The sequence below is a fragment of the Bubalus bubalis genome, chromosome 23 (genome assembly GCF_019923935.1).
Source record: "Bubalus bubalis isolate 160015118507 breed Murrah chromosome 23, NDDB_SH_1, whole genome shotgun sequence".
NCBI classification, from domain to species: Eukaryota; Metazoa; Chordata; class Mammalia; order Artiodactyla; family Bovidae; genus Bubalus; species Bubalus bubalis.
This window is the reverse complement of record NC_059179.1, coordinates 45388492-45415604: the sequence shown is the minus strand read 5'-3', so window position 1 is coordinate 45415604 and position 27113 is coordinate 45388492. Positions and strand designations below refer to the sequence as shown.

General features: G+C 49.7%; 2 protein-coding genes and 1 long non-coding RNA gene across 6 annotated transcripts in view; 1 reads left to right on the top strand and 2 right to left on the bottom strand.

The window, feature by feature from the left end:
* DHX32 (DEAH-box helicase 32 (putative)) overlaps positions 1-10836 on the top strand; it is a 52779-nt gene extending 41943 nt beyond the window's left edge. For 2 of the 3 annotated variants that reach the window (XM_006080436.3, XM_025273895.2), the window contains exons 8-12: positions 5533-5724; positions 6371-6520; positions 8180-8367; positions 9188-9369; positions 10342-10836. In XM_006080436.3, the coding sequence (XP_006080498.2) occupies positions 5533-5724; positions 6371-6520; positions 8180-8367; positions 9188-9369; positions 10342-10510 (881 nt within the window). In that variant the 3' untranslated portion in view covers positions 10511-10836. The remainder of the gene's footprint in view (positions 1-5532; positions 5725-6370; positions 6521-8179; positions 8368-9187; positions 9370-10341) is intronic. The other variant, XM_025273896.2, reaches the window with a different exon arrangement.
* Positions 475-8186, bottom strand: LOC123331450. Its single transcript, XR_006548098.1, has 3 exons — positions 7277-8186; positions 1232-5751; positions 475-765 (listed from the first exon to the last, which is right to left on the bottom strand). It is a non-coding gene; the product is annotated as an uncharacterized LOC123331450 (long non-coding RNA).
* LOC102407999 (BRCA2 and CDKN1A interacting protein) lies at positions 10642-27098 on the bottom strand. Of its 2 annotated transcripts, XM_006080437.3 has the most exons (7): positions 26891-27090; positions 19542-19616; positions 18790-18870; positions 15151-15240; positions 13962-14149; positions 12398-12572; positions 10642-11084 (listed from the first exon to the last, which is right to left on the bottom strand). In XM_006080437.3, exons 1-7 carry the CDS (start codon positions 27029-27031, stop codon positions 10914-10916), a joined length of 921 nt encoding a protein of 306 aa, XP_006080499.2. In that variant the 5' UTR covers positions 27032-27090; the 3' UTR covers positions 10642-10913. The 2 variants fall into 2 exon arrangements, with proteins under 2 accessions (XP_006080499.2, XP_025129688.2); XM_025273903.2 differs by lacking the exon at positions 15151-15240 and having other exon boundaries at positions 26891-27098.
* Between the last annotated feature and the right edge of the window lie 15 nt (positions 27099-27113).

The following is a 27113-nucleotide window of genomic DNA, read 5'->3' as shown; positions in this document are numbered from 1 at the left end:
TGTAAAACGTGTATAAGCAAATGTAAGCAAGCAAACTCAGAATGTGTTTTTCTTCTACAGCAGTGGTTGGAGGGGACAGGCTGGGGCCCTGGGGGGTGGGTGATCAGATCCAGAAAGGCTGGGAAACCAGGATTCCTTTAGCCATGAGCCCTTACCTCGCAAATGGTGAAGCTCCCCCTGCCCTTGGGTCTCGCTCTGGTCCCTGAGGGAAAAGGAGTCTGGAAGGTGGGGGTGGGTCACTCACATCCATTTCTCCAGTCTCTCCCTGGAGACCCCAGCCAGCCAGTCATCACTCCAGACACCACCCCCTGAAGAAACAGGTTTTATTTTTGAAAACTGCTTATGCTGGGCTTCTCTGGTGGCTCAGACGGTAAAGCATCTGCCTGCAGTCCAGGGGAGACCCAGGTTTGATGCCTGGGTCGGGAAGATCCCCCAGAGGAGGAAATGGCAACCCACTCCAGTACTCGTGCCTGGAAAATTCCATGGACTGAGGAGACTGGTGGACTACAGTCCATGGGGTCACAGAGAGCCGGACACGACTGAGCGGCTTCACTTTCTTTTCTTTCACGTTGATTGCCTGGCATCTTGTTTTCATTCCAGTAGTTACTTGGTGGACCAGCATGATGAGAGAAGAAGAGCAGGCCTTGTAACGTCCAGGATTTTAAAAAGCAAATGGCACAGCACAGCCAGAGTGCAGAGGAACTGCTGTGTTTCTCGTGGTCACCCGCTGCTGCTCACTCCGTGCGTGGGGCCTAGAGCAGAGAGCTGGGAACAAAAGGGCGAGGGAAACGATTTATTCTTGTCTCCTGGCAGTACGCATGTAACTGTTTCTGCTGTGCTTTGGGGAAATACAACTGTGGACTAACTCTGACTCATCGTTGTGAAAGGGGAAAAAAAGAGGGCGGTGGCAGCTGCTGCGTCTAAGGCCGCCGGGAATGAGACGCGCAGATGCAGCCGAGCGGCCGCCCTCCACGGGACTCGCGGGCCATGGAAGTGGATGTGGCGCCACTGGGCTATTCATCCAGTTCCCTTGGCCTGTGTGTGTGTGCGTGCTTAGTCGCTCAGTCATGTCCGACTCTGCAATCCGATGGACTACAGCCCACCAGGCGCCTCGGTCCGTAGGGATTCTCCAGGCAAGAACACTGGAGTGGGTTGCCATGCCCTCCTCCAGGGTCCCTTGGCACAGCTCTCTTAAAATCCCTCGTTTTCTTCCCTGGTGCTGAGGACTGACCTCCATGGTGAGTGGAGGACGAAGTCCCTGTTGATCCAGGTCAGGGAGTCCAGGGCCAGCCGACCACTTGAGGTGGTTCTAGGCATCTTCCCTCTGGGAAGGCAGGGGAGCGCCGTCAGCACGGGCGGGGACAAGCTTGCCGAGCCCAGGCCCACGCCAGACATCACCTTGGTATCTGGCCTCAGAGCTCGTTTTGCTGGAGGCCAGACGACTGGCATTGGAACCATCTGTGAAGAGTGGACCCAAATGCAGACTTGCCAGACATGGCATTCGGGATGAGACAGGGCCGTCTCAGAGACGGGGGAAGGCGGAAAGGGCAGGGTTGGGTCAGGGCCCTGAAGACGCATCCAGACCCTTGACCTGTGGGGATGAGGCTGGGACTTCTCAGCCTGTGAGTCAGGGAGTCAAGACGCTCGGCAGTTTTCTCTTCCATCCGAGGAGCCTGGTTGGTGAATGCACCCGAGAAGTGGTGGGTCCTTCATCGCGGGAAATGCGAGATTCCGCTCTGGAGTTTACAAAGGGGCTAAAACCTAACAGTCTGTGTGAAGAGATCGGAGGGAAACGGGCCATGGGAGGGAGCCTGGCGTGGATCCCTCCATCCCCGGCAGGGAGCGTGCTGCCGGTCGCCCCCAGACAGCCAGGATTCGACCCCAGTGCTGCCAGGAGGCCCCACTTCGGTTTTTGAATTCACAGAGGCCACACGTCATCTGCCCGAGGCCACACACAGCCGACCGCTGTTCCTAGACGCGGGGAGGAGGGCGGAGAAGAGGCATGAAGGTGCCGAAACCCGTGCGAGCCAGTGTCGTGAGGCACACGGGAGCGAGAGGAGGTCATTTTCAGAATGAAAAGAAAATCTGAGGGAGAGCTTAGAAGACACAGAAGGAAGCGCCTTCAGCCCTCAGAACCCGTTCAGCTCTTTGTGGGTCCAGTGACTAGGATCTGTTATTTGGGCCCGGCTGGTGGAGGCTGAACGGGAACACCAGCCTTCCTCGAGCTGGGGGAGAGAGGGAAACGGGGCTTTCCTCGGCACACCAGGCCAGAGGCGGCCCGGATTGCAGGCACCCCAGCACCCTGGCCCTCGTTACCAGCTGCGTGACATTCGGCGAGCGTGTTGCCCACTGGGCGCCTTGGCGTGTTCATTTGAACACGAGCATCACCAGAGCAGTCTCTTCGCAGAGGCCAGTACCTTCTTCCTCTCTGTGGCCCCCGAGAACGATGATGCATGTGGAGTACATGCTCAGCTGTCACCACCCACGTGGCGCCCACCTGAGCTCTGACACAGAAGGCTTATTGGCCCCAGGCTACAGGAGATCCTCTCGAGGCACTTTTGATGGTGTGAAAAACAGGTACTGATCCCCAGGCCTTGGGAGGCCACGCTGGGCTCCCTGGGAGGAGCCAAGATGGGCAGGAGCCGAGCTGGGCTTTGGAACCAAGAGAGACAAGACTGGAGGCGGCCGTGCCGATGGCGCACAGGCTGGAACAGCCGCCGCAGGAAGGCTGGTCCAGAGGCTGTGCCCACAGCTGAGCAGCAAGGCTGGTGAGCCCTGTGGCTGTGCAGGTCGCTCACCATTTCCCCATCGGTAACATGCGGACAGAGGGTTAAGAGGTGCAAATGAGATCATTTATGCAGAGGTGCTGCGTGCACTGCGTAACAGGAGGAGGCTGGCACCTGCCAGAACTTAAGAGCCTGTCCTGGTGAAATTAAGTGAGACAGGGGCCTTCCCTTCCTCTCCAGAGTCAAACTCCTACTCCCATTGCCTGAGAGTCCCCGGACTCTTGAGAGTCTACACCCCCAACCAGCCACCGTCATGATTCTTCCGTTTCTCCGCTCCATGGGTGCTCTACTTGGGTGCACACGATGCCCGGGCCCCAGTCCTAAATCCCACCAGGCCCTCCTGCCCTGTCCAGCTGTCTTTCTCCACGTCCGTCTGCATATGTGTGCGTGTGTGTAATTCACACGCCTACACAACACAGGGCCTGCACGGGGTGAGCACAGCTGTCCCCCCCACCAAGGCAGTGGTGCTTCGATTCGCTCTTGCTTTGTGACAGGATTTCTGATGCCATGGTGTCCACACATCACAATTCTTCTGGCTGCGGGTGGTGCCAGTGATGCCACTCAGACTAGCATCAGCCCAAGGGTGTCGGGACAAGGACGTAGGGTGTCCTGTGACCCCAAGCCATGCCTCCGGGACCCCCGAGGGCAGAGGTTGAACGGCACAGTCACGCAGCTTCCTGTCTCCATCTCTGCATTCTTCTCTCGCCTGCTGAGCACCTGAGCGGAGTTCCCCGTGACAGGGAAGGGGAGACCCTGCTATTTGACATTGAAAATCTTGGCAGACTTTTCAAGGCCATAGGAAAGATGCCATGTGAGGCTGTTGGTTCTAGAAATGACACAGCAGAGCCCTGGACCCATTGGACCTGCGCTCCTGCTTTGGATCAGCGCTGAGCCCTCCATCCAGCTATGGGCTCAACCCTTATTCCAGACAAACGGCCTGTCTGTGAGCAGCCTTTCTGCAGGTGCTGTGGTATGAAAACGCAGATTCCATGTTGGAGCATTGGCATTCCGTGGGAAGAGGGCGCAGGAAAGAGTGTGTCAGTAGCCCTCTAGGTGACTCTGAGTGATGGCAGGGGGCAGGCGTGTGACCCTGCAGTGAGCTATCCTGCAGGGAGTACAGCGGCCGTGGGCAGTAGAGCTTAATAAAAATGATGTTTTGTTCATATTGAAATTGCTTTTGGAATAAAGCAGCGTGATTTTGCAGTGTTGTAAAGAAGAGGCCTGGCACTAAAACAGCGACATTCCATTTGTTAGCGTTATCTACCACGGATTACACTTAAACAGCACTGCCGTAAAGAATCCTCCTCTAAACCCTTTTCTTTTACCTAAATTTTTATGGGCCGTACTGGGGAGCTGGCTCAAGATGTAGAATGTAATATTAGCAAACCTTATGCAGTTATTTTTATGAGTGCTCCTTCACCTGTACCATCTGCATGTCCTTTCTAGCATAATAAAACCCCCAAGAACTTCTTGTCTCCTTCCGCTGTTAGGACCGGAAGCAGAGTTATGATGTTATTTCCACCAGTCACCCTGGGTGCAGCCAACTCAACTCCAGGGTATAAAAATGAGGAGCAGTGCCCTCTGGGGACAGAGGCTGGCTGTCCAGCCCAATCCTCACAGGGACAGTTGCCAGAGATCCTGTAACTTACGATGAAGAAGCTTTGCTGACTTACGGAAACTGGTTTCTAAACAGCTCTCAGTAATTAAGCTTGCACTCACAGCCCCTCCTGCCCTGTTTAATCAGAGATGCTTATTCTGCTGCTGCCTCTTGCACCTTCTCGGGCGGGTCAGGTGTTACTTTTGATTTCAGGGCTTGCTTGGCACCTTAGACTAAATACTTTTTCTAAAGAGCCCATCTGTTTGGAGTCACTTCCTGGGGGCTGTGACTTCTCAAGGCCTCACCCTTGCCTCAGGGTCTCTAAATGCACAAATGGCAAATAGCTCTTCCTCTTCCTTGGCTGCTGGTGCTGTCACCTGTGTGAGTTCTGGGTCAGCTTTGATTGGTGCGTTTTTCTCTTTATTGTGGGATTCTATTTTCCTACCTCGTGGTTTTTACTGGATGCCAGACATAGTCCGTCTTACTGCGTTGGATATTGGACATTTCGTATTCCTAGAAGTATTCTCGAGCTTGCCCTGGGCTGCAGGATGATCCTTTCAGGGGTTGATTTCAGGATTATGTAGGTGGCACTGGAACTGCGCTTATGGGGTGGGGGGTGGTGGGAGAGCGTAGTTATTTTTTCCTCCCCAGAGCCCCATGAACCGTGAGGCTTTGCAGCCTGGCTGGTGGGAACGGGCCTGTCGTAGACTGCATGGGTGCATCAGGCTCGGATCCTCTGTCCTTCCTGGCCTGCAGTGGTTTCTCCTATGGGCCCTGCTGACTGAGCGAGGGGCCCTCGTCCATCTGAGTCCTCCTGCAGAGCTCTCTCAGGAAGTCTGACCTTCAAGCTCTGGCCACCCGAGTCTCCAGGGACCCTCAGCACCATCTCCATGATGTGGGGAACCCGGCAGCTCCCCCAATTCCCCTCCTACCATCACAGCCTGGAAACTGAGGGCAGTAAAGCTTCCTGCGTGATGACCCCTCTCAGGAATCACTGTCATTCACTGCCTGGTGGTCTCTGTCTCTCAGACTGTTGTTTCACATATTTTGCTTATCATTTGGTGGTTCTCTGTGGGAGGGAAAATCCAGTACCTGTTACCCCATCTTGGTGGTATGAGACTTTCTAATTGTTAATTTTGTCTTCCCCAGCACCAGAGAGTCTGATGCAGGCTTTGGAAGACTTAGATTACCTGGCAGCACTGGACAATGATGGAAATCTATCTGAATTCGGAATCATCATGTCAGAGTTCCCTCTTGATCCACAACTCTCCAAGTCCATCTTAGCATCCTGTGAATTTGACTGTGTCGATGAAATGCTAACCATCGCTGCCATGGTGACAGGTATTCCTTCAGGATGGTTCTTTTGTCCTGCAGCAGGTATAGATTTAAATGAGATCCATTGACATGGGAATGAAATATTTTCAATTCAAATAGATTGAAAAGGTAGAAAAGCATAAGAATTATCTTAATATGAAAAATACCTAAGTAAAACCCCAGTGACTTTCTTAAATCAGACAGGTGACCAAGCTTGCCTTTGCTGAAGTAACGGGTACCGATCAAGAAACACTCGTCACTGGAAGTACCCTTACCCCTGCCGATCGTTGTGTGTTTCCTGTCTCCTCCCACCTCATTCACCTTGGTTTATAGGTTTGAATAGATTCCTTTACTGGCAGAACAAATGAGAGGCTCTGCTGCATCAGAACCTGGGTTCCGGTCCTGTCCCTGGGCCTCTGAGTCCCCAGGTCCCCTGGCTCCCACTGTAACACAGGCAGGGTGTCCGCTGTGCCAAGCAGCTGAGTAAAGCTAACAGAAACACGCGCGCGATGACAGCTCACCCCGAGCGGCTCTGATTTCTAAGGAAACAAGGAAAACACGTCATTCCCAGGAGACGGGGGCAGGGCTGCACGCAGCAGTGAGCCCCCTCCACCTGCTGTGCTGAAGGGAATGGCTCATTATCGCCAACCTTCTGACTTTTCATGTCTTAAAGCTCCTAATTGTTTTTTGCACCTGCCCCGCGGAGCTGAGGAGGCCGCCCTGTCTTGCTGGAAGACGTTCTTACATCCTGACGGAGATCACTTCACCCTCATCAACATCTACAAGGCCTACCAGGACACGATTCTGAACGCCGCCACTGAGCGTAAGTGAAGGCTCGGCGTTCTCAGAAATCACCTCCTAGTCATCCTCTCCTTCCCAGAATAAAGCTGCGTTATGATTCAGCAAACGTCCTCTCTCCCCCAAGCCCCTGGGTCCCCTGAGCGGCACGGCGCTCCAGGCCCTCCTTGTGCACCCACAGGTTTAACCGTAGAGATACCCTCCTGCTCCCGCAGACAGGGCCCTGCGTCCACGCACCCTGGCATTCAGCCTGCAGCCTCCAGAGCGAGCCTGCTGGGGCCACAGGGACGGGAGACCTGGACTTGCCCAGCACGGCCCTGCCCTCTCGGGCCTGGGGAGAAAGGAGAGAACTGCCACCTCCTGGTGCCCAGCAGTCAGAGCTGCACCTTGTGCTGTTTCTGACACAGCAGGTTCACTGCTAGATGGAGAGAGAATGTGGATCACTCAAAACAAAACACGCACACCACCCCCAGCTCCAGGTTGTAGTAACGAAGAGGCGGTGAGCTGAGGGAGACTGGAGCTTGGCCAAGGAGGGGAGGAGAGAGAAGGGGTGTTCAGGGGAGTAGAGTAGCCCATGGAAAAGCTGCGGCAGAGGACGGGGTGTGTCTGAACCACAGTGGCTTATGTTCCCACTTACAGGGGTAAGGGAACGGCAAACTCCTCCACGGGAAACGCCTGTTCCAGCCTTAAAGACAGGAAGGGGATCTCAGGGGCCAAGAGGGCGGCGCAGTGATGCGGAAGCGGCCAGAGGACTGGCTGCAAGGAGGGTTATCAGGCTTACCTTTGTTCTCCACGGTGCTTCTCTTGCCTCCTCTGCTCCAACAGAGGGTGCGAAAAAGTACTTGAAGTGAAGCGAAAAATATGACAGCAGTCAGAATGGCAAAATGGTACGGAGTGGGGAGTTAGTTTTTTGACGCTAAGAAGAAATAGTTTTCAGCAAGGTACACAGGGAATTTGGCAGCATCTTTGGAGAGCAGGCTGGATGACTTGGTCATCACGTGACCAAGTGCGTGCTTTCACGGCTCCAGGCAGGCCTGAGTGGAGTGGACAGGACCACACCTAAGGTCGGCAGTCCCCGTGCCAGGCCTTGTGCGCTCCCAGGCCAAGGCACAACCGGGTCCAGCTTCCGTCATCCCAGATGGAGAGAAAGAGGACTTTACACTGCTGCAGGGGACTGACTTTCAATATATTAATAAAACTTGCAACTCGGGTAGGCGAGCTTAACTGTAACATTAATTCCCAAGTCAGCCTAGTAGTGATCCTTTTCTTACAATTAAGACATGTGAGATATTTTCATGGAGCAGAGAGATGTATACTGTAAGCTTTTCCCTCCTAGCCTGATTAAATGTGGCCACGTACATCCTGGCTGTACACACACTGGACAAAAGGTTGATCTTTAAGACAGCCTTTCCTGTCTCTCGTGGTCCAGATTAAGGGTCAGTGCTAGGGCTCTGCACTTCACACGGCTGGCGGGATCCTGGACTCCCTGCCGCCGCTGCAGGTCCCACACTCTCTCTGCACCTGGCAGAGCCACCAGAGGTCTCTGTCCTCACCGCCTCCTGCCACCGGCTCACGGGATGACCTTTTTAGGAGAGGGGACGACACAGAGATAAGAGCGTGTCCAGCCTGGGCTCTCAGCTGTGACAGGTCACGTCTCAGCAGCCTTTTGTTGCTTCCTTCCCAGACTGTGTGGAAAAGTGGTGTCACGATTACTTCCTCAACTGCTCAGCACTCAGGACGGCAGAGGTTATCCGAGCTGAACTCTTAGAAATCATCAAGCGGATCGAGCTTCCCTATACAGAACCTGCCTTTGGCTCAAAGGAGAACACTCTGAACATAAAGAAAGCTCTTCTGTCTGGTTATTTTATGCAGGTAAGAATGGGTAAGGCTGGCTGCGGCGTGGTCTTTACAGAAATCTCACATATTCAGGACATCCTGTCAGAAGTCTCACTTGGGGTGATTATTTTATTGGTGTGAAAACCCTCATATGTTACTGAATGTTTAGTATTTAAAGACACGTCCTTTCAAGCTAGAAGGTCTGAACGGACAGGAGATCTTTCTCATCACAGAGGGAGCTCTTACAGCACCCTGGCTGAACGTCAGTTGCAGTTCCTCACGGCACCTGGCTGTTCCCACTTAACTGGTGATGTGGCGCCCGACAGGTAGACAGCATCCCATCGGTTTCTTTCCTGAAGCAAAGGCAGCCTAAGGCGGCTGCTCTGAACTGTTAATAAAGCCTGTTACAGAAATGCATACATTCTTCACATCATAGTGAGAACACTGGCATTTGAGCATGGATTTCCTCATCTGTATGGAAACATGTCACAGGGTTATGGTGAGGAATTAAATGAGCCAAACGTCAAGTGTAAAGCGCTGGACGTCCGTGTGCAGTCCACGATGTGGCAGGGAACAGCTTTATTTCTTGACCTCTAGAACATTCACCTTTGCAGCCGTGCTGCTTTGGCATGCTGCCCTGAAACTGATGAAATTAGTCGACAACATCCTCATCGCTGGCTCTTAAGTTTTGGGCAAAACATGTATACGTCTTACTTTCTGTATCTGAAAATGGAAAATGTGTAGCCAATCTGTAGTTTATTCTCTATGAAGTAGTTTGGAATTTTTAAAATGATATTTTTGCCGTACCCATCTCCACATTTACACACCTTTTTTCCTCTGAAACGCTGCCTCTCAGATCGCTCGGGATGTGGACGGGGCGGGCAACTACCTGATGCTGACGCACAAGCAGGTCGCACAGCTGCACCCGCTGTCCTGTTACTCCGTCGCCAGCAAGATGCCCGAGTGGGTTCTCTTCCATAAATTCAGCATCGCTAACAACAACTACATCAGGACCGCCTCCGAGATCGCTCCTGAGCTGTGAGTGCAGTGGAGCAAAAGGGCTTTCTCTTAAATTCCTACTTGAAGCGCAGGTGGCAGGCAGGTTTCCTTGCGTTTTCAGTATAAGCAGCTTATACTACTGCTAACCTAACTTTGTGTGGAGTATAGCTCCTAAAGGCAGGTCTCTGTAGATGACTGAGAAAGGCCCGTGACTCGGGTTACAGCAGAGAGAGAATAAGTCTAGAAACACAGGGCAAAGCGTGACTGAAGAGGCACAGAGCCAGCGGGTGCAGACCTTGCAGTGAGCCTGGCCACCTCTCACGACAGGTGAGCGCTGAGACTGGAGCAAGCGGGGAAGGGAAGAATGGAGGCGAGGCTGAGAGCAGGCAGGTACGAGAGGCAGAGGGCTTACGACGGACTACAGAGAGAGTTTGGAGTTGATCCTAAGTGCGATATAAGGCAGTTGGAGGGTTTTAAGCCAGAGTAACGTCTTCCGTCGGGAAGATCGCTGGCTGCACAGTGAACGGCCTGTAGGCAGAGCGGTGAGGATGGACGGTCTCACGGCCGCCGCAGGTGCAGGCCCACTGGGAAGACGCCACTCACGCTCGGGCAGCTGATCTTTCCAGGCAGGAGCCAGAGCAACTACAGGGGTGTCCAGCTTCAGCCGCTGGAAAGCGTGCTGTTAGTAAGAGATGCAAACACACTCCCTCTCCCACACACCCAGAGTTCTCCCGAGCACCTGATCTGACCTGCTGCAGAACTGTGACGGCCTTGGGGGAGATACCAAGGTGTCAGTCCCCGGTGGTTAGAGTGACAGAACCCAGCTTCTCCTAGAAAGGCAGCTGTATTGGTCCTACGAGAACCACAAAGTACTCATCCTACAAAGGCAGACTGAGCCGCTGAGAAGTTCAGACTATCAAGACTCTGGAGGCAGACTCCCCAGGCCTGGGAAGGGTCCAGTCATGTTTGTTTGGTAATCTCTCCCCACTAATAATTTTTTGTTTTAAACAGATTTATGCAACTGGCACCACAATACTATTTCAGTAATCTGCCTCCTAGTGAAAGTAAGGACATTCTACAGCAAGTCATGGATCACCTATCCCCTATTTCAACATCGAAAAAGGAGCAGATGTGTGACAAGTGCCCTGAAACTACTGAGCAGAGATGCAGTGTGCAGTGACGCTGCGGAGCGTCCTCGACGCCTGATGTGCAATACCCGCCCCACAGGCGGCGTGGCGGCCGGCCAGCGGGGCAGCGCGGACGAGGCGCCACAGCCCACACGGGGTCCTGAACGGAAGAACGTTCTGTGTGTTATTTAAAAACTAAAAATAGAAGTTTTTATTGAGTTCTTTAAATACTACCCCATGTTTTTCTTCTTACTGGAAAAGTTTTTAATCAACCATTCTTAATTTGACCAAAATTTTAAAAAAGCAAAGGTATTTTGTAAATGTGTCGCAGACACGGGTGACAGAACCCTACTTTTTGAATAAAGTCTGAATAAAGTCATCAGTTTTCCAGTAAGCCTCCACAAGTCTTCTGGTACCTGTGCAGAAGCCAGCCCACCACGGTCCATGGGAGATGGGTTAGACAGACAGATGTTCTTTCAGTTTTTCCATGATTTCACTCATTTTGTCGCCTGGAATTAACATCACAGTTCGCAGGGGCTTCATCGGTACGTCATCAAAGGACCATCGGCCTCCCAGACACGTGTCGCTCTCCTCCTGCACTGAGTAGTTGAACTTCAGGATTGCCTTCTAAACCAAAGAACCATAAATTTAAAAGTCACACAAGCTGAAGGCAAAGCTCATTTAATCAATAACAAGAAGTACAATAGTGTGGCAAATGTAATAAGGCTGACAGTTAAAACGAAGCTCACATGGGACAGTCAGGCAGACGTTACAGAGCACTCCCCAAGGAGGCTTCTAACCTGCGTGAGGAAGCAGAAGCATCCTACTTCTAAGAGGTGAAGAAGCAGCTGAGTGATAGTACCCTGGCTTCCCTCGTGGCTCAGAGGGTAAAGAATCTGCCTGCAGTGTAGGCGACTTGGGTTCGATTCCTGGGTTGGGAAGATCCCCTGGAGAAGAGAATGGCAACCCACTCCAGAATTCTTGCCTGGAAAACCCCATGGACAGAGGAGCCTGGAGGGCTACACCATGGGGTCGCATAGAGTCGGACACGACTGAGCGACTCACTTTCACCTTCTTTCACCTTTATAATTCTGAAGTCACTCATATTCACAAGCCCATTTGATTCTCAATAATCTTGGGATACGCAAGTGAAATTAAGACTCATAACATTTGACAGTTAATGAGAAGAACCGTGAGGCTAGTCTTAGCACTGTCCCAGCTGCTTCCTTGGCATAAAGCTTCATGTGAGGACAGTAAGTCTGTGTGACCAACCCATCTTAAAACACCCGCACATTTGTCCCTGACACGGTCCACCTCAAGCGCTGAGGTACACATTTTAAACAGTTTTCACTTACTTACTTCCTAAAAAAACAAGGACAGAGCTGAATCTATAGTGCTTTTGTCTTCAGTGGGCGCCTTTTAAAATAAGTCATATCATCCAATCCAGGAAAATGGGTCCTCCTCAGAGACTTTACATTTTTGAGAAGCAGGCAGCATGAGGAAGTATGCGCTCTGGCATCTGTCGTCACGGGCACAAGCTTACAGGGACACACCAGGGGCACGGCCTCTAGGTCCCAGGGCACGGGGCGGCGTGGGAGCCAGCAACAGGGGCACAGGGCCCACCCCGCCCTCCACACCCACCAGGCAGTGGCTCCACGGCCCCACCTGTGCACCAGGCTAACGCCCACCTCCCAGAGCGCTGGGAGAACGAAGACCTCATAGTAAGCACACTGTAAATGCCCAACCATCAGTGTGATCGGCTCGGTAATCACCTCCTCCCTGCTCTGTTACTGGCTCCGAGGCGCTGTAGGTACAGAGGTTTAAAAACAGAATGGCCACACTTGAACTTTGGCACAAAGAGAGAGAGCAAGAAATCCTGATTATTATTAAGAAAATCCTTATTTACATTTAAACAGAGAGATGGAACAGGACAGTCTTACCTCATAGAAAAATTCTTCTTCTGCATTTGCAAACATTAACTCGTCTTTCTTTTGGTTGCTCCGTTTCTTTTTGGAATTGCTTTTTCCTGCTTCCACAAATGTCTTGCTGATCAGAAGGTAGAAGGAACACTTCCCACATGGCTTGTTGGCTCTGTGCGCCTCTGCTAGTTCTTTCCTACAAGGTACAGACACGGACACAAGGTTTGCCCGCTGGGTCAGACAAGATCCGTGGGCAAACCAGCGCACAGGAAAAACCACTGAGACCTCTGCAAGGAGTTCTGTGGTGACACAGGCTTAACGGACAGACGTTAGATCTGGACGCTTCTAAAGCAGCCAGAGGCACTTGAGTTGATTATGGCAGCGCCTTTTATGATGGATGGTAGGGTGACTCACAGCTGAACGCTCTGAGTTGCAGATACACAGCAACCTAACAGATGAGTCTCAAGTTCACACAACATCACTGCTCTGTTAAAAATACCTAAGAATCTGGATTTTCTAAAACATTTAACTGAAACACACAAGGGCACACAGCCATGAACGATGCCATCAGAGCAGGGGACCTCTACAGTCTCCATTCACTGGCACCTGGGACTTATTTCTGGCCTGCCAGAAATGGCCAGACAGATGCCCTGAACTACCACATCAATGAGACAGCAATGAAACCTTAACTCTTTCCTTCCTTCCTTTAAATCATACATAACCCCGTATGTCTGGCTAAACAAAAATATAAAGAAACTCAGAACAACCCACATCGGCTTTCTTTCACAGGATCAGGAGAAAGCTGATCCTATGAAATCAAACAAACATGAGCTCCAGCGGATCAGAAAAAAGACAAGTCAAAACAAACAGGCTCCGCAAGTACAGTATGAGCAGCAGCTAAGGGGCGGGGGCAAGGGACAAAGAGCGAAACTAAAAAGCAATTGTATAAAGGAAAAATGGGAGACCAAAAGGTTTCAAACTATAGTCACATTCGCACCAACTACTTCCAGGGAAATCACAACGATGTACCCTGACCTCTGAGAAATAATACTCTGTAAAGCCTGGGTGTCCATCTGTAATTTCATCCTCCTCTATGTCAAAGCATAGGCAATATCAATTCCTATCTCTCCATACATTTAAAAGATTCTTGTAAACCTAAAGCTCGTGCATTAAAGCAAAACAATAACAAACCCTGAGAAGCCTGAGAGGCAGTATCAGGGCCATGGTTGCACTCGTCACAGAATATCCCAATGGAATTTAGGAATTTTACTGTTTTGTTATTGTAATTATTTACATTTCATTCGTGTAACAGAAATCCTATCTATGAAGCAGGTGAAAAACTTCGGTCAAATGGGCATTAAAGTGTATATGAAACTCTTATTTTTATACCATTTAAATATTTACGATTATTAAGACTATTGTCACAACAGTCCTAAGGAATTAAAACTATTAAAAAGCCTACTATTAGTAACGCATACATCTCAGGCACTCCCCACACACGTGCTTAAACCAGTGTATTCCACCGGAGTCACATTTCTGAATGTACTTGGGGAAGCCTGTTGAAAGGCGCGCTCCAGCCTCTTACTGGAGCTGCTGGTGCATGGGCAGTGCGATCTGTGGGGGAACGTTAATGAATCTCTCGCTCAGCAGAAAGCCCACAGGCCTGGCGGTGTCGTTGAAAAGCCTGTCCAGCTGCTCAACCATGCTCTTCTCACAGTTCTTCTCACAGAGGCGCAGAATCAACTCCTTAATTTGCTCAGCACAAGGGGTACCCTAGAAAGCAGAGAGAAGGCTCACTCTTTATCACAGGCCGTCACCCACAGAAGAAAACATAAACATGAGAACTATCACTTTTTAGTATCTTATAGGTAAGTGTGGTTTCCTGCCAAAGCCTTTAAAAAAAAACCTTACAAGTGTTTGGGTTTCCCTGACAGCTCAGTTGGTAAAGAATCTGCCTGCAGTGCAGGAGACCCCGATTCAATTCCTGGGTCGGGAAGATCCCCTGGAGAAGGGAAAGGCTACCCACTCCAGGATTCTGGCCTGGAGAATTCCACGGACTGTATAGTCCGTGGGGTCACAGAGAGACACAACTCAAGACACAACTGAGCAACTTTCACTTTACAAGTCTTCAGTGTTGATTATTTTTCAAAAGTAACTAGACCTGGTTATTTACTAGCCCATCCTCAGTGGTCAGAGAAGGTTATATACTCAGTGGTCAGAGAAGGTTATGCTAACTTAGACATACTGGGATAGAAACTCTAGTCCGTCTCATAAGATGAAAGTATTTGAAAAGTTCACTTAAAAATTAAGATAAAGGGCAGCCTGCATCTTATTCTAAGGAGGTTTTTGGTTTGTTTTTTTTTAACTAGAACCCATCAATGAGTCAATAAAAATGAATGAAAATACAAATAAATGTGAGTGTCCTCAATTTCAGGAAGCAATGAAGACTCAGAATCAAAAAAAACAGCTGTAGAGACGGCAAAAACAGCTGTGTCCACACCGACATCAGAAAAGTCATTCTTAAAACCTCGGAGGACAATTCTCTATACCACAGGCAGTAAATGACTTTAACTGGATACAGATTATTCAAAGAGAAACAAAAATACCTTCAAATTGAAAAAAGGATTACAGTAAGATTTCACAAGAGCACATGTCCTTATATCTAGTATCTTTGTCTGATATAAAACACACTTTCATCAAGGATTAAATAGAATTAACTTTTTAGGTTCTGGCCTAAGGAATAACCACTCTAATGGCCACCCAATGAAACCAACCTTTCTTTCAGTTAAATTTAAAAGACTTATGAAACCAAAAATCTCGTCTTCATCCACTTCGTCATCGCTGTCTTCTGAAACATCCGTTTGCTGTTTCCAAAAAAAAAAATACTCATTTTACCTTTGGTTGAGAAGTGCAGTACAAAGTCCTGGAATCTGGGCGGCATTTATCTTTTCAAATTTCAAATGAAAACTGTTTTACTGTCATGCCTTAGCAAAGCCTCATGGACTAAACCTGTGCAGCCCTGTTCCTATCACTTCACCTCCCTGACTCTGTCCTCTTCTTACAGGCTGGGTGCTCTCAATACCTTTATTGACTCTTAAGACGTTCTGCCCAGTGTACTGTAAGTCCAGAACAGATAAGCCCTCATTAAGGAAACCATTTTCGTCTGTTTCCTAAGTGACGCTGGAGGCCGCCCAGGCTTGTTTGTGCGTCCACAACACTGTCTCACCTAAAACCCATGCTTCAGAGCACTGGCCAGTCATGACCACAGGTGACGATGAACAACGCCTCAGCGCACGGGCAGGAGAGAAGGGGGCGAGGGGAAACGAGAAACTGCAAAAGCAGCACAAGAGTGGAGTACATGACTCCTGAGCCACCCTACCCTTTCGCGTTTTGACCTCCTGCTTCGGCTCTACTCAACGCATCCGCCACACTTCGCTTCACCTGCTGCTTGTCCGCTCGTCCAAGCTGTAAACTCCTCCCGCAGCTTCCCCAGTCCCCAGCACAGAGTTTGGCACAGACTAAGTCCTTGGGGAAGATATGCTGAATGAATTAAATGAGGCTGCTGCTCTTACCCCGAAGGACAGCAGGGACCCAGGCTTGCCCCGAGTGTCCCTGAACTTGTTCTGCGGGAAGGGGTCCCAGCACCGCCGCTCAGCCAGGCGCAGGAGCAGTTGGCGGTACCAGGGCGCCTCCTGTGGCCAGGGCCTCAGCAGGAACAGAGAGCAGAGTGGACCTGCCTGCAGGGGCCAAGTCAAAGCAGACAGAGCTGCAGGGGGGCCTGGCACCTGGGGAGGGTAAGGGGGCATGCCTCCTGGATCTGAGCTGACCATGCCACTGAGGGGACCTCAGGCAAGGGGGCGACCAGGCTCTACAACAAAACACATCTACTGAACACAGAGGGGTAGGGTGGCTCAGGCAAGGCCGCTAAGGCCTAGGTCACCCAAACGAATGATGTGCCAAGGTGAGGGAAGCCTTAGGCCCAACAAAACAAGAGGGTGCAAAAGGAGAAAATGAGAAGGCGGCTCAGAAGAGACCACCAGTCCCGGTGAGAGGCCCAAGGGCACGCCTGCTCTCGGAGGAGAGGGGAAAGCAGCAGAAGGAAATGTGCTGTGTCGACCCGCCCAGGCCCCCTGAGAGCAACAGCAGACGGTGGACCCCCAGCCACTGTGACGAAGCCTGCTGGTACCCCCAGGCCAAGGGCAGGGAGTGTGAAAAAGGCTCCCTCAGGGCGAAGCCTGCCAAATGCTTCCTTGAAAAGCAACAAGCGCTCTGGAACACGCTCAGCCCTCCTCCTCAACAGCCCATCAGGCATCTAGGCAGCAGCACGGGGCCTGCTGGTCACCACAGCCCAGCCTCGTCCACCACCACCCACCTCCCCCCAGGAGCCGCCCTGCCTGACCCGAGTCCGGCCTCCTCCCAGCCCACCCCTTACCTCTCCCGAGCCTCTTGGGCCCCAAGTCTCCAGCTAAGCAAGCATGTGCGGTCTGCACAGCCCCCCACTTCCCTCCACGACCCTCGAAAATGCCTTCTCTCGAACAGTCCAAATCCCCCACTTCCACAGGGTGCAGGAAGTTTGGGCAGCTCCTGTCCTCAGAAGAAGTCTGGTCCCTGGGACACCTCAGGTGTCTCTGTGGGAGCCAAGGAAGCCATAATGTACTTTAGATTTATTTGTGTAATTTCAATTAAAGGATGAATCCCCCAACCAGAGAATAAACTTTTTCAAAAATAAAAGTGACCGCTTCTCACTGGTGTCCCTCGGGTCTCAGGACACTCGTCAGCAAGAGCTCATGTCTACCTGCTGCCAGGGCAGGCGGCCTGCTTCTCCCCACCGAGCCCGCGGGAGGAAGCCTCCGGGGCGTCACTCCTTTCGTTCTCCTGACTCTGCACGCCAGAGGTCCTGCATGCTGGCCGCAGGGCTGCACAGTGTCTGCTGTGCAAAGGTACTAGTGACCCCATCCATTTCAGGGCGTCAGCAGAGTCGGGCCTAAAAGCCAGATCGGGGTGTTTGGTGTTCAGGAGGAGAGGAGGTAGAAATTGAACGCAGAATCTTTTTCAAGAACTTTGGCTTTGAAAACAAAGTGAGACGGCCGACACTGATGACGTTAGAGTGGAGCCTTAGACTGGGGTGGAGCCGTTTTGCTAGACGATAGGTGTGGGGATATAAAAAGATTTCATGCGGAGGCCACACGCACTGCGCCCGTGCTGGTACCAGACCCGCTGTACACACCTTACCCTGTGCGCCCACCGCTCTCGAGGAGCACCAGCACCGCCCGCGTGAACAGAGCGCCTCGTGGGCCTATGTGAGGTCACCGGGCAGACTGCCGTCCACAGGTGGTCCCCATCCCTTCTCCGATCCCACATCCTCGTCTGACACTGACCTAGACACTCCTCCCACTGAGGGGGGGTCTGTGTGCCCTCCCCTTGCACCTGCATGGACCTTCACATTTGCTCCCCAAGCAGATGCTGGAACGACTCGGTACCATAGTGCTGCACTTCCGCCTGGCTCTCGGGTAGGGAGGCCCACAGTCCCTGCTGGGCTCCCGGTGGAGTCAAGGAGTGAGCCACCTTGCAAGAAAATCCTCCAGCCCCGCTGGAGCGTCTCCAGCTACTGTGACTGAAGCAAACAGGAGCCAGCCTCACGGAGCTCTGTTCCAAGTACAGCTCCACGAACCAAGCAGAACTGTTGTGTCCTCAGACACTAGGCTGCGGGGCAGCCTGTCAGGCCGCAGAGGTGACGGAGCCAGCGGAGGATGCAGCAGAGGCAGGACTCGGCCCGGCCTGCCCCTCCTCCTCCAAACGCCACCCCCTGCTTTGCATGATGCCACTCAGAGCTTCCCCCCTTCCCGCTTCTGTCACTCCCGAGCCTCCTTGCAGGCTCTGCCACTCAGTTCACTCACTCAGCTACCGCTGGTGCGGCCAGAGTCCGTCCCTGCCCTCCCTGAGCAATCTCAACCCTTCTCATGATGTCAGTGACCGTTTATCTGCTGAAAACACCCCAGACTCCAGCTGCTGCCCCACTGCTCACTTGCATGTATCACACGAAAATCAAACCAATACGTATAAACCCACAGTCATGTTCCCTTCCTGACCTGATCCTCCTCCACACTTGGACTGTGGTTCTCCAGACAGCCCCTGCAGAATCCTCTTCGACTCCTTTCCCCTCTCCCAGACCCGGTCACTCACTAAGCCCGGTCGCATCTCACCTCCCCAGTCTCTTCTGAATCAGCCTACGTGTCTCCCTACCACCCACTGCCACTGCCTGGAACACTGCATTTAATAACCCTGGATTGCCGAGATGGCCTGCTAGCCAGTAATACTTTCCAATCTGAGTTTCTGGCCTGTGTGATGTAAATCAGAAGGAACTTAGGATACAGAGCTAATTTAATCAGAATAAACACCACTGTCCTGCTCACCTTAATCACACTCCCTATATGGTTCTGTTGAATCAAGAGATTTGTGAGTTCTGCAGTGTTCACAGGGGCTTTTAGAAAAAGCTAAAAGAGAAAAAAATTATTTTAAAATCGAAGAATGGTTTCTAATAAAACTTCTCATTTCCATATGCAAATAAAAATAGTGAAATTTCAAATGAGTTGACCAGGAAGATGACCCAGAAAAGCAACCCAAAAGGAAAGAAAAAGCAAAGAGAATCAAAGAAGTCAAGGCACAGCGCTGTGAGAAGAGGCAGTCGGTGGTAATTCAGGAGGTGCTGGGAGGGTCAGGATAGGGAGAAGAGAGCGGAGGGGGACATCAGGCCACAGACTCTGGAGGCTCTGACGGGCAGAGAGCCGAGCCTCCGCTGCTTGTGACACCAGATGGCGGAGCAGTGAAACGGGGGATTACACGAGAATTCCTCCAAACCCCAGAAGTTGAAAAATGAATTAGAGAAAAAGTGAATAACAGCACAAGTAATTAAAAGAGGACAGGGAGGGCACTTGAAGACACAGAACACTTAGATATGTTCATCAGAGGAAGAGGTCTAGGAGCAGAGGCTCAAATAGGGGAGCAAGCCCTGGAAAAGGAAAAGAGCAATCTTCCCTCCAGGCAAGGAAGGCAGGCAGGAATGGGAATTCTAAAAGAGTAAAACTGAAATCTGACAGAACTTATATTGAATGGCCTGGAATTTCTTAGAAGAGCAGACTCATGTGCAAGGAATAAAAGACCATACCTGCTGTAGTAACTTCTTAATTCCATCATAATCGTTATCTGAGATAGAATAAGCTTCAAATTCAATATTCACTTCCTGTAAATGACACACAAAGTAAGTCATCATACATAACTCACTAATTCAGGCATTATTTTCCATTTGCCCATTTTTCTTTTCCCTCCACCCATCTTTCCCCCCTCCCCCATTCTTTTTGGCTCTATCTCCATCTACAGAACATGCCAGCGAAAGGAGGAAAAGAAGAAAATGTTACCAAAAGAACTACAACTGTCTAGGCTTCAAAATAAAAAGCGACATCGCCAAGACTGCCATCTGCACAGACAACAAAGCACCTTCACACCATCTCATCTGAAACCAAAGCCGGAGAACAGAGTGCTCAGAGAGACCTGGATTTAATGCAGAGAAAGTCTGTTCTGAGTAAAGCAAAGGAGAAACTCTTACCTGACTGCAGTAAGTGTGAACAAAGAAAAAACACTCCAAAAGTCCCTGGCATTGCCTGGAGCTTGATTCAGCCCATGGATACAAGGCCAGGCTTCGTTCACTGGGCAAATGTTTACTGAGTTCCACTCTGCACCAGGCACCGTGACAGGCACTCAAGGTGAAAAGCAGACATGAAGGGTCACACCCTCGTGGAGCTTACAGTTTAGGCGGGAACACAGACATTAAGGAAATGGGCTTCCTTGGTGGCTCAGATGGTAAAGCATCTGTCTACAGTGCGGGAGACCCAGGTTTGATTCCTGGGTCGGGAAGATCCCATGGAGAAGGAAATGGCAGCCCACTCCAGTACCCTTGCCTGGAAAATCCCATAGATGGAGGAACCTGGTAGGCTACAGTCCACGGGGCCGCAAAGATTCGGACATGACTGAGCGACTTCATTAAGGAAATAGTCATAGAAATAAACAGAAGATCACACCTTTGTAGGCTACAAATAGGTGAATGGGGCTATAAGAACTTAGGTAATAGGAGTCAGAAATTCAGGAAAGGCTTCCCTTAGAGAAGTGACACTTGAGCTGGGAACTAAGGACTAGCAAAGAGAGTTCCAGGCACAGGGAACAGCACGTACTAAGGCCCTGAGGCAGGAGGAAACGTGCTGAGTACAAGTAACCAAAAGGTCTGTGCAGCTAAGCAAACGGATCTCTCACCGTGAAGCAGCAGACTCTAAGAAGCAACACCACTGAAATATTCCATAAATAAACGAAAGGATTACTTCACTCCAAAAACAAAACCTCAAAGGCTTTTAAGTGCTAAATAAGATCAGCCTTTGAGGATCCTAAATCATGCCTTATTAGTATTATTATTATTGCTGGAAGGTAAATTACCAGCAGTATCGCTGAATCAGAGGATTCACATATTTTAAGCTTTGATTTTGTCCAACTGTCCCCCCACCAATCCCACCAACACTACACGCAAGTGCCTGGTTTCTTACACTATCGTCAGTGGTGGTTACTATACAAATTTTCAACCACTGGTAGTCTGATTATCCTTATTAACACAAGCACTGATTTCTACAACCCAAAGTTAGCTAAACAGCCAGTTAAAAGTGCTAAATAAAAAACGATAAGACCACGTTCAAGGAAGGGGCCAAAGAGCAGAGCTGTTTTGTAGGGAAAGCTCTGTTCCATGGAGCTTTATCACATTATTGGCCAGAGACATATTAACACATCTTTTGTTACCTAAACATTGACTGAAGACGTTTCAATATTCACTTACATAAACTGCAAGCCACAGATGTTAGTTTCTGCAAAAATCCTCCAGTCAGTAACGAGTTATTATATACCCCCCCATAAGAACAGTGCTCACCCTGCACCCACACTTCCCCCACTCATGTTCATCTCCCCACCACTCTCTTCTTTATTCTGATCCTGCCATACCAGCTGTCTCTCAGTCCAATAACCATTAGAACTTTGGGTTTTCTTACAAATGAAACGGGAACCCACCAGAGCAGTCAGAGCAAGAAAGGGAGAACAGAGCTACATTTTTTTTGTTTTTTTCCTGGCCATGCCACGCAGCATGGAGATCTTAGTTCTGCAACCAGGGATCAAACTCAGGTCCCATGCAGTGGAAGGGTGGAGTCTCAACCGAGACAGTGAGGAAAGTCCCCAGACCTATATTTTTTAAAGATCTCTCTGCTGTGGATGGAGGACAGACTGGAGGTTACAAGAATGTAGCCAGTTAAAACATACTACAGAAGTCCAGGCAAGAGACAGTGGAAGAGTGGCCTGTGATCGGCACAGAATCACTGATGAGAAATGTCTGGCTACTGATGGTAAAGCCAACAAGATTTTGAGGAAAAGGGAGGAATTAAATTTAACTTTCAGGTTTTGAACTTGAGCAGCTCGTGAATTTGGGAACCATTTATGAAAGCAGATAAGTGAGGGGGTGCCAGGTGAAAAAGAACCAGGAATGGCTTTCTTGACATAAGAGAAGCCATTCTGGCCTCATCCACTTTGTATTCTAAGCCTGGCCACAGTGCTTGCCCTCAAACAGGTCTCAGTAATTAATTATCTGAAGGATACAAAGGAACAGAGAAAAGGTAATTAAACAGTGCAGTGATAAAAGTCCCAGTTAATAGTATCTGAGATCTGCAGGAAGTAAGGTCCCCACGAAGTGGAGGATGGAATAAAGATGGTGACCCTTCCGACTTCAATTAACTCAAGCTGGGACTCGATCAACCTTTGCCTCAATGTTATGCTTAATTCTCCTCTGCTTAAGTCCATTCATGAATATACATGTATCCTTAACTTAAAAAAAAAATGTTCTTTTCATCATAAGAGATTGAAATGCAAAAGTAGGAAGTCAAGAGATAATAACTAGCAGCTTTGGCCTCAGAGTACAAAATGAAGTAGAGCAAAGGCTAACATAGTTTTGTCAGGAGAACATGTTGGTCATAGTAAACCCCCTCTTCCAACAACACAAGAGACAACTCCACACATGGACATCACCAGATGGTCAATACCTAAATCAGATTGAATATATTATTTGCAGCCAAAGATGGAGAAGCTCTATATAGTCAGCAAAAACAAAATTTGGAACTGACTGTGGCTCAGATGATGGGCTCTTTAGTGCAAAATTCAGGCTTAAATTGAAGAAAGAAAGGAAAAGCACTAGGCCATTCAGCTATGACTTAAATCCCTTGTGATTATACAGTGGAGGTGACAAATAGATTCACGGGATTAGAGCTGTAGACAGAATGCCTGAAGGACTACTGATGGGGGTTCTCAACACTGGACAGTAAGCAGCGACCAAAACCAGCCCAGAGAAAAAGAAACGCAAGCAGGCAAAGTGGCTGTCTGAGGAGGCTTTACAAATAGCTGAGAAAAGAAGTGAAAGGAAATGGAGAAAAGGAGATATCCCAACTGAATGCAGAGTTTCAGAGACTAGCAAGGACAAATAAGAAAGCCTTCTTAAGTGACCACCACCAAGAAACAGAGGAAAACAATAGAATACGAAAGACTAGAGATCTCGTCAAGAAAACTGGAGATATCAAGGGAACGTTTCATGCAAGGACAGGCACGAAATAGGACAGAAAAGGTATGGACCTAACAGAAGCAGAAGAGACTAAGAAGTGGTGGCAAGAATACACAGAACTACACAAAAAAGGTCTTCACGACCCAGATAACCACAATGGTGTGCTCACTCACATACAAACAGACGTCCTAGAACGGGAAGTCAAGTGGGACGTAGGTAGCATCACTACGAACAAAGCTAGTGGAGGTGATGGAATTCCAGTTGAGCTATTCCAAATCCTGAAAGATGATGCTGTGAAAGTGCTGCACTCAATATGTTAGCAAATTTGGAAAACTCAGCAGTGGCCACAGGGCTGGTAAAGGTCAGTGTTCATTCCAATCGCAATGTCAAAGAATGTCCAAATTATCATACAATTGCACTCATTTCACATGCCAGCAAGACTACGCTCAAAATCCTTCAAGCTAGGCTTCTGCAGTTCGTGAACTGAGAACTTCCAGATGTACAGGCTGGGTTTAGAAAAAGAAGAGGAACCAGAGATCAAATTGCCAACATTGGATGGCATAGACAAAGCAAGGGAATTCTCAAAAAACATCTACTTCTGCTTCACTGACTATGCTAAAGCCTTTGACTGTACGGAACACAACAAACTGTAGAAAATTTTTAAAGAGACAGAAATACCAGACCACCTTACCTGTCTTCTGAGAAATCTGTATGCTGGTCAAGAAGCAACAGTTAGAACCAGACATGGAACAACAGTCTGGTTCAAAATTTGGGAAAGGGTCTGTCAAGGCTGTATACTGTCACCTTACTCATTAAACTTCTATGAAGAGTACAGCATGCGAAAGGCCGGGCTGAATGACTCACAAGCTGGAATCAAGACTGTCAGAATATCAACAACCTCAGATATGCAGAAATGGCAGAAAGTGAAAAGAAACTGAAGAGCCTCTTGATGAGGGTGAAAGAGGCGAGTGAAAAAGCTGGCTTAAACTCAACATTAAAAAAAAACTAAGATCATGACATCCAATCCAATCACTTCTTGGCAAATAGAGGGGGAAAAAATAGAAACAGTGACAGATTTTTATTTTCTTGGGCCCCCAAATCACTGCAGACAGTAACCACAGCCACCAAATTGAAAGATGCTTGCTTCCTTAGAAGGAAACCTATGACAAACCTAGACAGCATATTAAAAAGCAGAGACATCACTATGCTGTCAAAGGTCTGTATAGTCAAAGCTACCTATAATTTTTCCACCAGTTATGTATGGATGTGAGAGTTGAACCATAAAGAAGGCTGAGCACCGAAGAATTGATGCTTTTGAATTGTGGTATTAGAGAAGCCTCTTGAGAGTCCCCTGGACTGCAGGTAGATCAAACCATTCAATCCTGAAGGAAATCAACTCTGAATATTCATTGAATAACTGATGATGAAGTTAAAGCTCCAATACTTTGGCTACCTGATGTGAAGAGCCAACTCACTGGAAAGACCCTGATGCAGGGGCAAGAGGGGAAGGGGGAGACTGAAATTGTTAGGCAGAAAGGATGAGGATGAAATTGTTAGGTAGAAGTTAGGCATGAGCAGCGGAAGGTGGCCCAGCCAAAAAGGATCCCCGTTGATTCCTATACCCCATCCCAGAAGTGCCTAGAGGAGCTCACAGATACGATACAAAATAACCAGAGACTCTTCCAACTCCTGATGGACCCTAGACACAGGGTGGGGTGGATACAAACCAACCACAGGGGCTTCCTCAAAATAACCCTAGGCAGCTAGGAGCCTATTAAGGGTTCATAAATATTCTACACATAGATACATCTGATTACAACAGACTAAATTATGGGAAGAGATGCACAATAGAGCCTGTTGTCATGCAACTGTCAATTGGTCTTGAGTGTATGCCCATTTGCACCCCATTTCTTGATTGGTGGTGGGTTCAGGCCCTATTCTGTCCCCTGCACAACCAAAGGGAGGAGATGGGAAGTAAAAAAAGAGGGAAACCAAAAGGGATCATTACGGTAACTCCATTGGTGTAGGCCTGCTCCCGTGTCTTGAGAGTGTCTATTTAATAAAAGATCTGTCTGCTTGAGCTGTAACTGAGCTGTAACTTTTCTGCTGTTTTAAACACTTGAGTCCATCATTCCAAATTTTTGTTGGCGATGAGACAAGAACTGAGGGAGAAAAATAAACCAACCTGACAGGATGCTTGGGTAGCATCGCTGAATCATGCTGCAGTCCATGGGGTCTCAGAGAGTTGGACATGACTTAGTGACTGAACAACAACTTAAAACCACCCCAGTTTTGCTGTTTGGAAAGATACGGCTGTGGCAAAGATCCTCGGTGTTCTCCTTATTTGCTGCAAGAATAAATAGTTCCTTCTTCCAATCTTGGGCTTCGTTGTGTCTGTAGGCTCGACACCCACCAAGAAGGGACCCCAGTTTTTGGAAAACATTTACAGACATGGCAAAGTCTAGGAGCATAAATTACCACTTTGGCTTTGGACGTGTTACGTTTGGGGTACCTATTAAGCATTCTAGGGTCTTAAGGACCATTCAGTCTTAATTACTCATTCAACAAACATTCAGTTCAGTTGCTCAGTCGTGTCTGACTCTTTGAGATCCCATGGACTGCAGCATGCCAGGCTTCCCTGTCCATCACCAACTCCCAGAGCTCACTCAAACTCATGTCCATTGAGTCGGTGATGCCATCCAACCATCTCATCCTCAGTCGTCCCCTTCTCCTCCTGCCTTCAATCTTTCCCAGCATCAGGGTCTTTTCCAGTGAGTCAGTTCTTCACATCAGGTAGCCAACATATAGGAGCTTCAGCATCAGTCCTTCCAATGAACACCCAGGACTAGATCAGATCTCCTTTAGAATGGACTGGTTGAATCTCCTTGCAGCCCAGGGAACTCTCAAGGGTCTTCTCCAGCACCCCAGTTTAAAAGCATCAATTCATTCGCGCTCAGCTTTCTTTATGGTCCAACTCTCACATCCATACATGACTACTGAATAAACCATAGCTTTTTAGACGAACCTTTGTTGGCAAAGTAATGTCTCTGAAACAAAGTGTTAGTCATTCAGTAATGCCCAACTCTTTGCCATCCCATGGACTACAGCCCACCAGGCTCCTCTGTCCATGGAATTCCCCAGGCAAGAATACTGGAGTGGGTTGCCATTTCCTTCTCCAGGGGATCTTCCCGACCCAGGGACTGAACCCAGGTCGCCTGCACTGCAGGCAGATTCTCTACCGACTGAGCTTTGTTGGCAAAGTAACGTCTCTGCTTTTTAACGAACAACATTAAGTATTCCTAGCGCCAGGCTCTATGGTAGGACCCAGTTCTATGAGAACGTGTCACCAGGACTTGGTTTGAAGGGAAGATACGTCGACTTAGCTAAGACTTGAACAACGGAGGGAAATCACTGCAGGAATAATAATACAGGCAGCGCGAACAGCTGAGGAGGAGGCGGGCCTCCGGGAAACGCGGCTGGGCCGCATTGAGGTAGGCGGGTACCGGGACCCCCGGCGCGGAGGCCGCGGGGAGGGCAGTGGGTGGACTCGGGGCCTTGAGGACCCGGGAGGGTTTGTGGCTTCAGCCTGAGAACTAAACACCGTCACCGAGGAGGGTGGTGCGGCGATAGGAGGGCCCGGGGCCCCCCGCCGCCCCGGCCTGGGCAGGCCTTTTGAAAACACCTTTGTGGCTGCGATGTGTCAAAGACCGACGTGGTGCCTGTGTGAGGGCCTTTCCTCACCTCCAGGTTCTGTTTCAAGACCCTCAGGTAGCGGGAAGCCGCCACTTCAGGCAGCTCACCCATTCACACGGCTTTGGTTGTCAAAAAGTTTATGTTTTTTTCCCCCAGACAGAAGGTAAACCGGGGTCGCACGGGCGTCTCACCTCACTGACGACCTCGTCTTCTTCATCCTCTTCTTCGTCACTGTCGTCTTCGTCCTGCTCCTCCACTTCATCCTCCTCTTCCTCATCGCCCAGAGCCGGGGGCACGCGGCTCACAGCACGCCGCTTCGGCCGGGACGCCATGTTACCGGCGCCTCTGCGCCTGCGCAATCCCCGCGCGCCCGGCCTTCCGGATCCACCCATTCAAGCCGAGGTGGGGCGGGTG